The sequence below is a fragment of the Octopus bimaculoides genome, chromosome 7, assembly GCF_046866305.1.
Source record: "Octopus bimaculoides isolate indiv1 chromosome 7, ASM4686630v1, whole genome shotgun sequence".
In the NCBI taxonomy this organism is placed as follows: Eukaryota; Metazoa; Mollusca; class Cephalopoda; order Octopoda; family Octopodidae; genus Octopus; species Octopus bimaculoides.
The window spans coordinates 15,928,294-15,945,961 of record NC_142934.1 but is presented as its reverse complement, the minus strand read 5'-3'; the positions used below and the strand labels follow the sequence as shown (position 1 = coordinate 15,945,961).

The following is a 17,668-nucleotide window of genomic DNA, read 5'->3' as shown; positions in this document are numbered from 1 at the left end:
ACAAGTATTAACACTAATTCGTTAGCTTGAAGAAAACTACATACGATAATCTATTTTATTTAGGGAAAAATTTGTTTCTATTTCACTTTAATGCTACATAAAACTACACCAAAGTATTTTTGTTAGTAACGTAAAATCTTCAGCGTAACTTTTCAGGTTTTTGTCTTACATCTGTCACAGCCAGAACCTCGTTATATTTTCATATAGGAAGATGGCTATGTTAAAAGGAATGTATATACTGTGATATTTGGAGAAATGGTAAAAAGAAAAAAGTAAAACCTGTCGAGGTTCATATAAGACAGACAGTCCTTGCATTTCTTTTATAATATATACCATTTTTTTTTTTTTCAAATATGAAAATATACCGAAATTCTGGTTATTGAATGATACATATCATACGGAATAGGTACTAGATCATCTGGAAAATTTAACTGCGATAGACTGACACGCTATTCAGATGAAGATTTGATTCATCTGCTGAACGCTACACGTTTTAATCACTACTATCTCTGCAAATCAGAGGATTGAATTGTGTATTTGTGAGTTATCTCCCTTGGTAAACGAGTGCTGCTATAACTAATTGAGAATGATTTGATATTCGCTCTTCTGCATATACCGCTAGCCCTTCTGAAGTCCAATGCTAGCTGAATAGAACATCGTGGATAGAGCTACAAGCTCACAGCGTCCGACTTGGGAGTACTGTACGCTACTATTCATATGCTTTACACGATCCCTTTATTGCTGTCAGAGGAAGAATCAACAGGGGAAGAAAGCATCTAACCAATGTGGACAACTTGCTTCAGGACAGTGGGATGCAAATGTTGAGAAATTAACATGCAAGGGGTGCTGTGATGGTTGGCATTCTCACACATAATCACTGAGGTGTCCAGCAGGATGGCCAAACTGAAAACTATGTTTGAATCTTCCTTTCTAGAGACTGTTCTATACTGCCTTATAATAGCCATTTTTATTAATTGACTTCTTCAAATAAGGCATAGGTCATAACTAGTAAATATATACAATATTTTCTACTCCACTGATTTCTTTGTCTTATATACCAAACCTCTGCTGCTTTTCTAGCCCGTTTTTTTTTTTTTTTTCTCTCAAGATTGACAAAAAAATTATCAAAAATAAGAAATCAGACTCATGCATCCTGTACACACCATAACAATTTTAAGGAAAGCACCAGATGCTTTGCATAATTTTGTCCATCTTTATGCTGTAAGTTCAAATACTGCCAGAGTTGACTTTGCTTTTTATCCTCTTGGTGTTGACATTGGGGGAGGATCGATGTAATCAGCTTACTCCTTCCCTTGAAGTTGTAAGCCTTATGCCAAAATTTGAAACCATTATTATCATTATTGTGTGTGTGTGTGTGTGTAAGGCGGCGAGCTAGCAGAACCGTTAGCACACTGAATGAAATACTTAGCGGTATTTTGCCTGTCGCTATGTTGTGAGTTCAAATTCCACCGAGGTCAACTATACCTTTCATCCTTTTGGGATTGATAAATCAAGTACCAGTTGAGTGCTGGGGGTCAATGTAATCGACTATCCCCCTCCCCCAAATTTCAGGCCTTGTGTCTATAATAGGATTATTACTATTATTATTGTGATACCCAAAGTACTGAAAATGGCAATTTTGTAATTCTTTTTTTTTTATGAGAAATTAATAAAAACATTACAAAACGTATAAAAATGAGGATATTTAATAAAAGAAAACAGATTAATGTTTGCAAAGAAATTTTGCAATGTACCATAGACCCTAACATGGTTTTAGTTGGTTGCTATGGGAACATATACAACTTCCATAATAGGCTGGATAGGGTGTTGAGAATAGATAAATCTGATAGGCTAAACTTACTAATTCTTTTTAACAGAGTTAAAAAGAACTGAAGTTGTTTCTAAATGGTTGGTCCCCATTTCTCTGTAAGCAACATAATACTGGTTTCTCTTGTGTATGTGATCGATGCCAGTGCCCCCTGACTGATTCCTATGCTGGTGGCATGTAAAAAGCACCCACTATACTCTGAGTGGTTGGCATTAGAAAGGGCATCCTGCTGTAGAGACTTTGAGAGATCAGTGCAGCCCACTGGCTTGCAAGACCTCAATCAAACCGTGCTCTTGAACAAAACACTCCAACTGATGTAAAGTGTGCATAAAAGATATTTAGATCCCTGTAAGAGCCTGAATGGGTTTCTGTTTCAACAATGAGGATTCAGTTGTTTAACAAACTGAATTAGTATGTGGCTGAAGATACCCCAGATAATGTGTATGGCAAGGCCATACCTTTTGCTTACCAAGTACAATCCATCCTATTGACTTCCATACAATTTTACTTTATGCTTTTGTCCAGGATACCATATAGTGAGACCAAACCTTATGATTGCAAAACAAACTTCTTAACAATATAGTTATGTTGTGGTCACAAAGACAGACAGACACTTCTAAAGAAGTAAGTCGAAAAGAAACTTTATTCAATTTGATTTTATTGTTCCAAAATGACAGTATGAGATGTGGTGGAAGTCGGAATCGCATGATATTTACATTCTCCCACCCACAAATAAAAAAAAAATTATTCATACACGATTTTTTAATGGCTTTTATTTATATTCTCATATCGAATAAATCTCATAACAATTTCAGTAAATTAATATTACATGAAAGAAATGTCTAAGTGATAATTTATATAATTGTTTTCTTTTTACATGAAAATCAACAACCACAAAGAAAAACATTTGTTAAAATAGGCTCAGTTTATTTTCTTTATGGTGAAACCGGTCTATCAATCAGCACAATTCAAAAACAAAAAGATAATAAATCCCTTAATTATGCATGAAATATGTGGACTATGGGGATGAAAAATTAATTATATTCTCCTTATGGAAAATGCAAATCTTGCCACTATAATCCAATAAACTACACAACTGTTATTTAGTTCAAAATATGACTGCTGAGCTCAAAAACTCCAGTCAAAAGCTCAGCTCACCAGGAGCTCAAGAGAAACCAAACAGTGCATACTTCAGAGTGATCAACTGAGCCACACCTTAGAACTGGTTTGAGATATATATATATATATATATATATATATATTATTTAAAATTATAATACAGGGTATCTAAGAGATACCGCCACGCTGAAAAATAGCAGTCAAAACCCGACTCTAAAACCACAATAAATGCCCACATAGCACATTTATTGTGGTTTTAGAGTCAGGTTTTGACTGCTATTTTTCAGCGTGGCGGTATCTCTTAGATACCCTGTATTATAATTTTAAATAATTATTACCTTTGATGGTTTTTATTCCCATGCTGGCCACTTGATAAAATCAATATTTTAAATATCGATCTTATCCTTATTTATATAAATATATATATATATAGACAATAGCAAATAATCACAGACATAAAAATAAGTAGCAACTGGAGTTTAATCTCAGATGCTCATAGTCAAAAACAATGTAAGATCTATACCTACTTTTCCATTCTGGTATGAGCTGGACGGAGATATGAAAATATATTTAATGTAGGTGTTTTATGTACATACACAAGCAATTTACTAACAGTGGTAATACTGATTTCTCATAGGCACAAGGCCATACAATTTTAATAGCAAAGGCATAACCAACTAATTTTATCAGTCCTGAAGAGATCAAAGGTCAACCACTTCAAGATTTGGCCAGTGTAGTTTGGAAAAAAGTCAATACTATATACTGAAGCTGTGGCACTGCCAAATTATGGACAGAATCATTTAAAGAACAAATCTATTTGTAATTAAACAACTAAATTATGTCTCCAAGAGTTTATTTTTATAATTGGCGGTATCAATCAATTGGCAAGTAGCCTGACCAACATCACTGGGATATTTTTGAGGGGCAGGGAAATGAAATGAAAATATATCTTCTGTTAACACACAGATATGAATGAAATGAGACTGGGAACTGAAACCAGGTAACGAATTCCTGTCATTGAATACATGCTGTCACTATACACCTCTTGTCTGTGATAGTTATACCTGAGTACATTATTAAGGAGTAACGATAAAGAGTGAAGATTAACATTACGTATAGAATTTCATGAAGATATATAATTGCTGTTTTGGCACTAACAATGCAGTGTATCATGTGATGAGGTGGATGCATTCCATTGTTGCGATGCTATAAGCATAGCATATTACAGACGACAAGTTGGAATAGCTTAAAGAAAAAACAATGTGGCAGTGTGGAGCAGCTCAATTTGCATGCTGTAGTATGCATTTCAATGCAGTGCATATAATGATGCCGTAGTGATATGTCACTTATGAATGTATATTGCAGTACTGATAAGAGTTCTAGTAAATTTATGTACATTCTCAAGCAGTTTACAAATAAAAATGATTTCTCACTGACAACATCATGTATTTGTAATGGAAAGGACACGATCAACTGGACCATCACTAGTACATGACTGTATAAGTGTGTGTGTGTTACATGTACACAGGTTATGTATTGATGTATTGCAATGAGTAAGCTCCTGTAATTGTACTATGCACTGACTAGTAAAGTGAAATGTGGGTGTCTAGGTTTTCATAAAGGCTGTTATAGCATAGCAGTAGTAATAGTTATATAGTGCAATGCGATGTGATGTCGATGTATGCATACTATTACATGTAGTGAACAGTCTCCGACCCCGCACAGGAGTTAACAAGGGTGATAACAATTTTTAGAGCACAATATATCATTGCATATTCACAAATAAAAATATCTGAAGACTGGTGCAGTTCATTCAAATACACATGTCATTTGAATCACCTTCGATTTGCAGACAGGGGTTTTCTGTATAAACAGTTATTTGAAACAAATTTCACCAAGTATAGAATTTGCTTCCACTGAGTATATAAGAAATGTATTGAGTATTATAACAGATGGCAGTGGGGGGAAAAAAATTATAAATTAAAAATTTATACATAAATTCTAACAGTGTTCATCATACAAATAATGACTACAAAATGGCATATTTGTGTATATATATCCCCTTCATAATACTAAAGTAATGAGTGGAGAGCAAACCAACAATGTGTACATTCCTACTAAATCCCTACAAATAAGTGCACAATACTCTTTGCTAAATATGGCAAGAAGTACATAGAGGCACTCATATGATGTAGCAAATAGTGAATTCACATACCTATTTAGAATATAGGAACATTACAAATAAACATGTATGTATTTGTAATTGGATGCACAAATATGCACTCAGTTACTCTTTCTGGAGTTATTACCAAATATTTTCCAAGAGGTAGCTGTCAGCTTTTACTTTCTATTTAAATTATTTTTCACTATAAAAAAAAAAAATTCATTTTGAAAAATTAAACTCTGCAAGAAAACGAAAAAAAAAAAACTATTTTACAATAAATTAGGAAGAAAAATTTGCAATTTTCTAGTTTAAAGAAAATCTGTCAGTTTGGTTTGGTTCCTTGGAAGGAAATTACCAACAAAAAAGACAGGAAAAAAAATCTTTAACTCTACACCATATTTCTGTTATTTTCACCCAGTTATAGCTATCTTCTGGTTTTTTATCAGCCAATCAAACGTGTGGATTCCTCAAGTTCCTCTGGATTTCGACTAAAAAAAATAAAAAATAAAACAAGATTAAAAAAACTACTTTAAGTAACAATGTCTTTTTTTTTTTAATGCATAAATTAGAAGGTTCTGTCAACTGACATGGTTTTTTTTAATAAATGCTTAGAATGTGTTTCACCACAAGGTCAAGTCCTTGTTGGGGGTGGGGACGGGGTCTCATGTGCCTCAATGACTCGAGCTGTGCTACCTGAATACAAGCTCCAAGTGGGTAGCCGAATAGGTCAAAGGATAAAGACCAGACAAATAAGGATCACCTCTTCCCAGAGAGGAAAATGGACTTGTATCAGGCGAAAACCCCCATCTAGTAAAAAAAAAAAAAAAAAGGTTACAGATGCTTCGATGACAATTCAAAACTAACAAGCCATGGGAGAGAAAGGCCTTTTCTAAGAGAGACCTGATGCGGTGCAGCAAAATTTGAATGGAAGCTGCCAGAAGCAAGGATACAACTTGAGAGAAGCAGAGGAAAAAAATCATAGATAACCTATGTTCCACAGGGAGTGGAAAGCTTAAGCAAGTAAGTGTTGTTACTTTTAAATGGTTAATGAAGTAAATGGTTCTTTAATGTTAACAGAGTCACTTGTTCATTGAATTAGCAGCTAAGTGGCCTAAACATTCTCCCCACACAAAGTAATCCTCAATTAGAATCAGCATGACACTGTGTGTGACAAGGCTGTACCTTTTCAATTACAAGTTACAATCCATCTAAAAGGCTTCTTTACAGTTTCTATCTAACCTATACCACTAGGCTAGGGTTGATCTGAAGTCATGGTAAAATAAACATGTGCTCAAAATACCACACAGTGGGCTCGAACCCAACATCTCATGACTGAAAAGTTTTATTAACCCATAAAGCACTGGGATTTTCACTTACATAGCAGGAACTGCTGAGCACATTTTATGAAAATGAGATTACCATGCACACATAAAAAGCAAAAAATAGTTAAAATATCTTCTTAGAATATAATGGTGGCAAGTTTTACATCATCCGAAAAATCATTAGTTGAACTAACAAACACCCATAAATTAAATGCATCTATCTGCGCCACGATCGTGTCCTGTGCCTGACGGCCACCATCGTGACCTGTCGCGCTTTATGTGTTAATATAAAGTAACATCAAAAGTTTACAGTAGACATAGAATCCTCACATGTTCTGTCTAGTTTAACTACCCTATAACTTACTATAGTTAGGGATAAACGTAGATTAGGCTAAAACAATGTTTTATGACATCTCGAGAGATTCGTCATGTCTCCAACACATATCCATACCCTGTTATACCCATGTTATATGGTTATGCATTCATTCTAAGACCAAATATTCAGGAATGAGGTAAAACATTTTATTAGAGTGAATATCTGACAAAGTTATGTCCCTTGTTTAATAGCGACCTCACACAGCTAGCGAGATGGACGAGTTCACTCAGTGATTGTTGTTTGATCTAAGTCACACCTGATCGAGCAAACGTAGCGTAACAAGCATTCAAGCCATTATACTCTTGTTTATTTTCTAAGGCTTAATTTAACGAGGGCAGCATTAGATAAACGTTGCCCTTCAATATAGCATGATTTGAGGAAGATTTGGCTGTTATTGCTAGTGGATTGAGCCAACACGTAAAGGCTCCCTTTCTTGGTTTGCAATCTAGTCAGTTGTTAAACTAATCAAGCAATCATTGCAGATTTTAAACTCAACTGGCGTGTAGAGGAATGATAAAAAGATTAAGAATGTTGGGCCTCATGGATGCAATGACAAGTGACAGAGATCTTTGGCAATATGTTGTGCTTGAGAAGACCTGTCAAGCCAAGTGAGATCATAGTCATGGCCGATGCCAGTGTCACATAACTGGCACATAAAAAGCACCCTTCAAACGTTGGGCAATATGCTGTGCTTGTGAAGACCTGTCGAGCCAAGTGCAATCGTAGTTGTGGCCAATGCCAGTGCCGTCTGACTGGCACCCATGCCGGTGACATGTAAAAGGTACCATTTGAATATCAGGCCTCATAGAGACAGTGACAGGTGACCGAGACCTTTGGTGATATACCATGCTTGTGTAGACCTGTCAAACCAAGTGAGACCATAGTAAAAAAAACACCCACTACACACTCGGAGTGGTTGGCATTAGGAAAGGCATCCAGCTATAGAAACCTTGCCAAATCAGATTTTCAGTTAAACCATCTAACCTATGCCAGCAAGGAAAACAGACTTTAAATGAAGATGTTCAATGCAATAAATACTTACTTTTTACAACAGAAACAAAACACAGTGCTGCAGTCCCAACCCCGTAGTTCTTGGCGATAAATTTCTGAGTGAGGAGGATCAGTACATTCATCTATGAACTCAAATAATTCACTGCGTGGGAAACCATTTTCATAATAATGCTAAAAAAAAAAAATTCAAAAGAAAAAAAAAAAATCATGAAAAAATTTGAGAACTTTTTTTCTTTCTTCAGTTTTATAAACATTTTCTCTGTTAGCAAGCATTGGATGGGTTTCAGAATTCATGATGACAATAAAATGTAAGGGTGATTGGATTAACATCAAGTGAACTTCAATGAAGCCAGCCTATGGTCAAAAGTATTATGCATTATTAAACCATCTTGTTTTTCAAGATGGTAAGGTATTATTTTAGATGATTTGGCTGCCATTTCTAGCAGAATGAAGCTCTCATTGGATGGTATTCACATAATTTGCTTTTTTCTTCACAAGGTTTTCTATCAATATTCTTTTACATGTTTCAGTCACTTGACCGTAGCCATGCTGGAGCACCACCTTTAGTCAAACAAATCAACTCAAGGAATTATTCTTTGTAAGCCTAGTACTCATTCCATCAGTCTCTTTTGCCAAACCACTAAGTTTCAAGGACGTAAACACACCAACATCGGTTGTCAAGCGACGGTGGGAGAACAGACAGACATATATAACTGTATGGCGGGCTTCTTTCAGTTTCCATCTACCAAATCCACTCACAAGGCTTTGGTAGTATTGGGAGAGAGTGAAGTGCTGCCTTTCAGACCGGAGTAAATTAACATCCCAGTGCAGTAGCATGTATTGTATTGTTACTATATATTTTACATTTAATACAATCCAATGCATAGAGGTGAATAAAATAAATGTGATGGATGATGTAATAGAAATAATGTAAGCTAGAACAGGCAATAAAAGAAATAATACATTATATATTTGTTAAACCACAGTGGTTTGTAGATAAAAATTATGCTCTGTGAAAAAATAGACATTGTTTTTTATATGTAAATGTACAAAAGCTGCAGCTCAATTAAAATATAAAAAAAGAAAGGTAAAAATTAAGGTAAATATCTACAAATAGCATTTCTTACCTTAATTGTTTCATAAGAATCCATGATGACAGCAATAAATAAACTTAGCACAACATAGATGAAAATGCCAATAAAGCAGTAAAGATAGACACGGGAGTAAAACCAAATGAAACTATTGCTGGTTTGCAATGCAGAGAAAGTCACAAACATATCATCACCATTGACTAAAGAAAACAAACATTCTGATGTGGTGCTCAAATGACGGAACTGGTAGAAAAGAAAAAAAGTGTTCAGATTAATAACAAGAAAGAAATGGTACAATTGTATATATGTGTGCATGGTAAATTTACTGAATATTCCAGAATAAATAAAATCAACTTTTGTTATACTTAACATTTAATGGTTTCAAATTTTTAGCACAAGGACAAAAATTTTTGGAGTAGGGGTAAGTCAATTATATTGACCCCAGTGCTCAGCTGGTACTTATTTTAATCAAGACAGATGAAATGCTACTAAGCATTTTGTCTAGCATGCTAACGATTCTGCCAGCTTGCTACCTTTTTTAATAATTATAATCCAGAAAAGAAGATGCTAATTAATTCGCTTGCAGATTGAGAAAGACAGAGAAAAAGAATTCAGAGTTCTTATTTGTAGACACTGCCCTCATAGAAAAGTTGCTGACAACATATTGTTCATACAATCCATTGTTGGCAGGTTTCTCTGGCAAGATGTCCTTTATAGCGCCAACCAAATTACAGAGTGAACCGTGTGCAACTATCATGGCATCAGCATCAGAGAGATCACTTTGTTGTGTGTGTGTGCATGCATATGCTTGTGTGTGTTGTGCATGCATGTACTTCGTGTGTGTGTGTGTGAGTGAGTGCATGTGCTTGTGTGTGTGTGTGTGTGTCGTGCGTGCGCATGCTTGTGTCATGCATGCGTATATTTGTGTGTAGTGCGTGTGTGCGCGCTTGTGCCATGTGTGTGCGCGCATGCACATTGTGTGTGCACGTCGTGTGTGTGTGTGTGTGTGCATGCGTGCATGGTGTGTTCACCAATAAAGTCTACTTACCTTTATATGATAAGGACCTAATATAACCCAACCACAAAACACAAATCCAAAGTACATAAGTAGAGCACAAGTAAGAAAACGTAACACATTTGGTGCAGCTCTCTTGAGGGTCAATATCAAAATCTGAAAAAAGAAGAAAAAATTATGCAACATTGTGTAACAAATTCCACTTCAAAACTTGATCTCATCCTTACCACTGTAAAATACTAAGTCAACAAGGGAGCAGCTATGTAGTCACTACCTGCTAAAAAAGCAACCAGTTTCACTTACAAAACACTATCATACTCTACTATCTTATATCAGGTAAGGACACATGAAGTAAAATAATGTACCCTTACATATCCTTAAAAAGGTGGGATGATCATAATTGGAATGTTTTTGGTCAAATATCTGCTAGAGTTGGCATAGATTTAAACAACAAGACTATTTGTGAATTTCATCAGGTTTTCCTTGCTCTTACCTGTTTGGTAAGCCCAGCACATCTAAATTATAATTTATGCACTAAGGAAAACATTCTGGGTAAGGGAAATGAATAATAGGATATTCCTTATGCAAGAAGCACTAGATTTTAGCAATTGCTGTGATATGTAATCAAATACCGTGGAAAAAATGTAAGCAAACGTTGTCTTAAATTCTCTCTAGACAAAGTTTTGGCCAAACTGGTTTCAGTTCTTATTGGGAATTCTCTTCAGAGCTTACATACCCACCATCATCTGTGCAGAGATTAAGACAGTCATTTCAATTTCTCAGTGCACACAATGACACAATCACTGTATGTATGATTGCGTCAATGTGCATGCGTATGATTGTGTCAGTGTCCGTGTGCATGATATCATCATTGTGTGCGATCGTGTTAGAGCACGTGCGAGTGTGTTTGCGTTAGTGTGTGTGTATGATTGCGTTAGAGTGTGTGTGTGTGTGTTAGTGTATGTGTGTGTGATTGTGTTAGTGTATGTGTGTTTATAGAGTACACAGTACTCAGGTGCACTGTGTACAATAAGTTCATTATCTTGCTCATGTCTACAAAATTCGTCGCACATAGGCAGTTCTGTTAGGTCTCTTAAATCACCCACTTGCTTCACCCCTTTAGAATCCACATGAAGAGACCTGTTACTTAACAGCAACAAGTAGGGCATCCAGTTGTAAAACAATACCTCAATGACATCTAACCCAGTGATTCCCCAACCCATTAAAAAAGTTTTCCGACAGACCCCTTTTAATATGTTTATCGTTATGAATGTGTGTATATGAAATTTTGAAATTAGTTCACGGACCACCAGGGGTCCACAGACGCCAGTTTGGGAACCACTGATTTAAACCATGCAAGCATGGAAAAGGAGTCATAACAATGAGTGACGTATCTGCTTCTCCTCTTGATTGGGAAAAAAAATAAATTGATAACAAGTACAATGATAAGTGCATGAAAATAAAATGAAAATCTTTTAACTTACATTATATTTTTTGAAGAATCCAAGATAGCGGAGAACACCAATCCAACTTAGGAGATTTCCTGTGCCAAGCATAATGGCACAGAGATCATAGTTTTGGGATGTATTGGGTACATTCTAAAATGAAGCAAACATTTGAAAATTTCATGAATAAATACTTTACACATATTCTGTTGCAATAAACTCCAGGACATCTACAAATATGTTGTATGTATGTATATATATATATATATATATATATATATATATATATATATATATATATATATATATATATACAGAGAGAGAGAGAGAGAGAGAGAGAGAGAGAGAGAGAAAGAGAGAGAGAAAGAGAGAAAGAAAGAGAGAGAGAAAGATAGAGAGAGAGAGAAAGAGAGAGAGAGAGAAAGAGAGAGAGAGAGAGAGAGAAAGAGAGAGAGAGAGAGAGAAAGAGAGAGAGAGAAAGAGAGAGAGAGTTACAGTAAACATGCAGGTGGTAGGAAAATGGTAGTTTTAATCATAATCTTCATAACTGTTCAAGGAGGAGTGGCTGTGTGGTAAGTAGTTGCTTACCAACCACATGGTTATGAGTTCAGTCTCATTGTGTGGCACCTTGGGCAAGTGTCTTCTACTATAGCCTCGGGCCAACCAAAACCTTGCGAGTGGATTTAGTAGACAGAAACTGAAGGATGCCGTTGTGTATGTATATATATATATATATATATATATATATATATATATGTATGTATGTATGTACGTACTTGTTTGTGTGTCTGTGTTTGTCCCCCCAACATCACCTGACAACTGATGCTGGGGTGTTCACTAACCCGTAACTTAGCGGTTCGGCAAAAGACACCCATAGAATAAGTACTCGGCTGACAAAGAACAAGTCCTGGGGTTGATTTGCTCGACTAAAGGCAGTGCTCCAGCATGGACACAGTCAAATGACTGAAGACAAATAAAAAAAAAATGAATAAATGTAAAGGATAGAAAAAAATTAAAATTTAAAAAACCGAAAAAACTATGGAACATCAAAAGCTAGAATGATAGATGGAAACAAGTGATGTCAATTTCAAAATGATTGTATATGGGAAGTCTCTCCAAGATGCAAACTTCATTTTTCTTTTAAGACAGTCACGAGTGAAGGAGGCCACAGAGAATCCAGTAAACATATCCCAGAGATAAGATCACTGGACGTGTACATGTGTGCAAGAGTCTAGGCATAATTGATAAACCTGCTTCTCAACCAGACAGTCTTCAGTTCAGTCCTGCTGTACATCACTTTTGTTATAGCCCAAGGTTAACTAAAGCCTTGTAAGTGAGTTTGGTAGACAGACACTGAATACAGATAAAAGCTCATCATATATCTATATATATATATAAGTATGTATGTGGTTGTGCGTACCTATGTCTTTACATCATGTGATGGTCGTAAACAAGCATCACTGTCATACAAGCAGTGTTGTTTGTTTCAGGTCTTCCATACAAAATATGTCTGGTCATGGGAAATATTACCTTGCTTGGAATCAGGTGAGGTGTGGTGACTGGAAGAGCATCCAGGTATTGAACCTCTGCCTAAATAAATTCTGTTCAACTGATGCAAGCAAAGAACAGTGGACATTAAATGATGAGATTACCTGATATAAGTTAAAAGCCTTCTTCGGTCATGAATGACCATGAGATTGCACCTAGAAAGTTACCCTCCGAGTCACAAGGTTGTTTATGAAAGACCAGCAGTTGCCTTTGCATACCAGCCTCCCTTCTCCACACCACCGATGTTATCCAAGAGAAAATGAAAGTGGATAGATGGAAACTGTACAGAAGCCCATTGGATACATAGCATATTCATTGGTACAGTCTTGTCACACATTCTGTCAATATAATTCTCCGGCAGAATCAGACTAAGAGCACACATCTGTAGTACTCAGCCATTTACATGTTAATCAAATGACCAAGTAATCTGACAGACCAAACTGAAACCTCATTGAAAAGAACACAGAACTATCCATATGGTATGTGTGCGTTTCTCTCTCACTGTGTGTGTGTGTGTGTGTGTGTGTGTGTGTGTGTGTGTGTGTGTGTGTGTGTGTGTGAAAGCTATGCAGTAGATATTTGAACTAAGCATATTCAACTATTTCTCTGTGTAGCACCTCAGGTAAGTGTGCAACGTCTATCAAAGAGTTTTAAATTGTGAAAAACTGACAGACCACTCTTAATTTGTTTCAACCTCCCCAATTGACAACTGGTATTGGTTAAGTTGGTGGTTTTGCAAACAAGAACAATAGAACAAGTGACAAACTTTAAAAAATATAAGTACTAGGGCTGATTTGTTTAAACCCTTCAAAGCAGTACTCCAGCATGGCTGCAGTCCAAGTTTGGGACATATTTATAACTAAAAAATTTCCCATATCTTGCTTTTGTTGCTTAGGTAAAATTTCTTTTTAGACCTGGATACTAAACAGGTTCCTTTCTGAAATTACAGGTTTAATATTTATTGTCCTATCAGGTATTGCTCAATAAATTCCGAAAGAGATTACAAAATTTGATCCCTGATTAAAACATCAATCAAATATTTGGAACATGGAAACTGAAAGAAGCCCATTGTATATGTGTGTTCATGCTACCTTGTCTTGCAACCATGTGATACATATAAACAAGTATCACTGTCATAGAAGTAGTGTCATACATTTCCAATCTTCCATGAAAACACATTTGGTCGTGGGGAAATATTGCCTCGTTCAGAAACAAGTCAGGGTTGGTGACAGGAAAGGTACTCTGCCACAGAAAATCTTTCTGGCCTATGCAAGCAAGGAAAAGTTAACATTTCAACGATGATCACACATACACATAGGCAGGTACATTTCATGGATGTAGGGATGTGGACAATAAAAACAGAAATGTGGATAATAAGGAATAAAAAAAAAGTAGAAAAATGTTATGAAATTTGAATGTAAAAATGTTAAGTTCTATGGCAAAGATTGGGTTAGAGGAAAGAAAACTTGAAGCAGCTGCCCTAAATAAGAGCAGAGAAGATTTTGTTATGGTGCTTTAAAAAAAAATAAAAAAATAAAAAATTGCAACATTGCAAAAAGTAAATGTGGAAGCATGCAACAAGTCTTAGAAAGTGGAATCTCATATTCCATGTCTAAATGACTGAATGAATACATATATATATGTATATATATATATATATATATATATATATATATATATATATATATACACACATACATACCTACATACATGGCTCAAATACACAGAAAACAAAAGATTGTTTTTATCTTTTTTTGTTGTCTTTTTAGAGGAATTAGGTAATTTTGTTATTCAGATAACTTTCACGTATAATTAGTAGAAAATGTTATTTCTTCAATAAAATGGACCTTGTATAAAATGAGATATTTATTAACAGTGAGACTGCAAATGTCTTGTAATCCCAATGCAAAATGTTGAATGTATCACCCCAAAGAATGATGAGGGTGACACAGCGACAAGAATTCCCTTGAAGGGTTTGTTCTTGTGGATGGTAATCTCTAATCTGACTAAACTATACAAGGAAGTCGTTTGTGAGGAGGGGACAGAATGTCAGTTGTTTCCACAACTATAAGTTTGAAAAATGTTTGATAGTAACCAGTGCTTGTATCCCTACAAATCACATCCTTGGATTAAATATTTGCCACCTCAGAATTTGAAGACCAATGATGTCATCTGGTCTTTTATCATTCTTCAGATCTAATCCCACTGGCTTCAGTTGCTATAGAAAAAAGGAAAAAAAAAAAATCAGCCATGTCTAAACTGCATTTCACATCGTTCAGAATGGTATGGCAAGGAAGTGACTAGTTAGCACTGAGGTAGCATGACAACCAGTACAGACCAAAAATATCTACAGCAGACCTGCTGTGGCATTTGGGTCAGTCACATATCAGAAGTCCGAGTGAAATGTAAATTTGGACCGTTACCCTGCTGGATGCCAGTCACCCTTGACAGTATAATTTTAAGTCTTGTCCTCCTGTGTAGCAGAACTGAAACATACCAGTCTATGCTGGTCAAGCAAATTAACTAAGATTTTATAGCACAAATGGAACTGCATTCAAGACATGTAGGTAGTTTCAAACACCTTCAAAAGGTTCAACCGAGTTGGAGAGAAGCTCATCCATGAGAGTATAAAAAGAGCCCAATAATGATAGTGCTAAAATCAATGAGTGAAGGTTGCCAAATCCAACAGAGATGGTGGCTTATATCTGGTGTGATTGAACTGGACATTACATACCTTTAATCACACTACATTGGGAAGAATTTTTGAGATCAGTCAAGCAGACCATCTGGTTGTAACAGGGGGAGTACAGATGAAAAGGTATACAACAATTTCAGCATGGCGAAGCTGCTCTTCAAGAAGAGTTAGATGCAAATTAATCAAGCACTATTTGCTCACAATTTTTTTTATTTTTTAAATTTTAATTGCCAAAATAGAAATGAAATAGTGCAAAGGATCTGAAGGTTAAAAGGGTAAACACATGAAAGAGGTTGGGATGAAAATGATGAAAACAACAAGTGGAGTTAAAAGCATGTTTCTTATAATTACCTTGCACTTACAACACTGGAATTTAAAGAATTCATAAAAAAAAAATGTTAAAAGTTTCTAAAGCTGATTGAGCATTTCATAATTTTGTAAAATTGATTTAAATATAGATATTTTTGACCATATTTAAAACTGATAAAGAGTTGATCATGGGGAGCAAGCTTTAAGTATATAGGAGTATTTAATACAAGACTGCTTCCTTATCTATATGGATAGGACAAGAAAACGGCAAAAGAAAGCTAGAGAGGATTTTAAATCCTTTGTTACCAACCATCCAGAGACTGCCTCTGGTACTATGATATAAAATTCCTGTTTAATCCTTAAACATGTGAACTTGCCATATCCAGCCCAAAAATTCCATCTATTTTATGCTCAAACCAGCCAGATCTAGCTTCTTACACTTACCCTGCGATGCCATTCTAAAAGAATATATCATCGAAATTTTAAAGCTAAGAGATAATGCATAATGAATTCAAAACAATGTAAACGAATAAGCATTACATTTGATAATAATTGAAATGCTGGTTGAAGTGATCTACATTAAAAACTTCCATAAAAATTTCATGTTAATTTAGGTTTCAAACAGCACATTAAAAATGCTATTTTACTAAATTTTTCATCATTATAAAAATGAATTGAAACAAAAAGTAGTGCATGTCAATAGAAATATGGAAATGAAATGGTTAAAAGAACAAACAAAAAAATTAACTGGTAGAAGTGAAAAAAGGATATAAGAATAGCTGGTAAATAAAAAAGAAAGGAACCAGTTTGCAGAAAAAAAAAAAAAGTATAATAGCGAGAAAAATTAGAGGAAAATAGAAGGAAGATTATTCATTGGCAAGTACAAGCATAAACAAAATGTTTTAAAGTTGAACACAGCAAACTATTATCAGGAGTTAATTTCAGGGAATTAATTTCAACAAACAATATAACTTTATTCTGCAACAACAAAGAAAATCACACAATGAAAGCTGAAAGCACATCTACTTAAGTTATTGTTATTGCATATTTTACCACTAGAATCATCAATAATTTCTTTTAATACTTACTCGAGTTTCTATTTTGATTTTAAAACAAGATCCAACAATGGTAAGGCAGTCATTTATAACAATGAGGATAAACCACATGTTCAGAAATTCCAAGCGGTCATACCACTCTAATACTTTCCGAAAATGATTCTTGAAAAATTTGGCAGTTTCCTTTTGTGTAAATGAAACAAAAGTAATAAGTCAAACAATTGAACAAAAACACAAAACAAATTGTTATGATTGAAATTTCAATGCACTCACACACACTCCACAGAAAATAAATGAACAAATATCAAATGAGTAAACAGTATCATTTTTTTCTTATACTGAAAAAGTATTGCGAAGAAATAGGTGGAAAGAAAGACAAAAAACAAAAAAAAACACAACTGCTTTGTATGAATGACAAGTGGATGAATAAAGCACTTGACCTGGAATTTGAAACAGGGTTTGTTCAAATTCTCTCATTGTTTGCATTTTAAGAAAAATGTGCACTGAATGCACAATTTTCTAAACTATAATCTTCACATTCATAGTGGTAGCAACAGAATTTCAAAACCTCAACTAGTTTTTATGTTGTACTTGGTTGTTGCCTGTCACTACCTGTTGGTAAATTGTTCAAAGGGGTAAGTCTTTTTAGAAAATCTGTTACATTGTCTATATGTTGAAAGACACAGAAAT

At 35.0% G+C, this 17,668-nt stretch overlaps 1 protein-coding gene across 5 annotated transcripts in view; it reads right to left on the bottom strand.

The window, feature by feature from the left end:
- Positions 1–3,861: 3,861 nt before the first annotated feature.
- LOC106873383 (mucolipin-3) overlaps positions 3,862–17,668 on the bottom strand; it is an 84,182-nt gene continuing 70,375 nt past the window's right edge. For all 5 annotated transcript variants that reach the window (XM_014920725.3, XM_052969287.2, XM_052969286.2 and 2 more), the window contains 6 exons: positions 17,012–17,161; positions 11,411–11,524; positions 9,960–10,082; positions 8,948–9,154; positions 7,852–7,991; positions 3,862–5,599 (listed from right to left, as the gene is read on the bottom strand). In XM_014920725.3, coding sequence (XP_014776211.1) covers positions 5,554–5,599; positions 7,852–7,991; positions 8,948–9,154; positions 9,960–10,082; positions 11,411–11,524; positions 17,012–17,161 — 780 coding nt within the window. In that variant the 3' untranslated portion in view covers positions 3,862–5,553. The remainder of the gene's footprint in view (positions 5,600–7,851; positions 7,992–8,947; positions 9,155–9,959; positions 10,083–11,410; positions 11,525–17,011; positions 17,162–17,668) is intronic.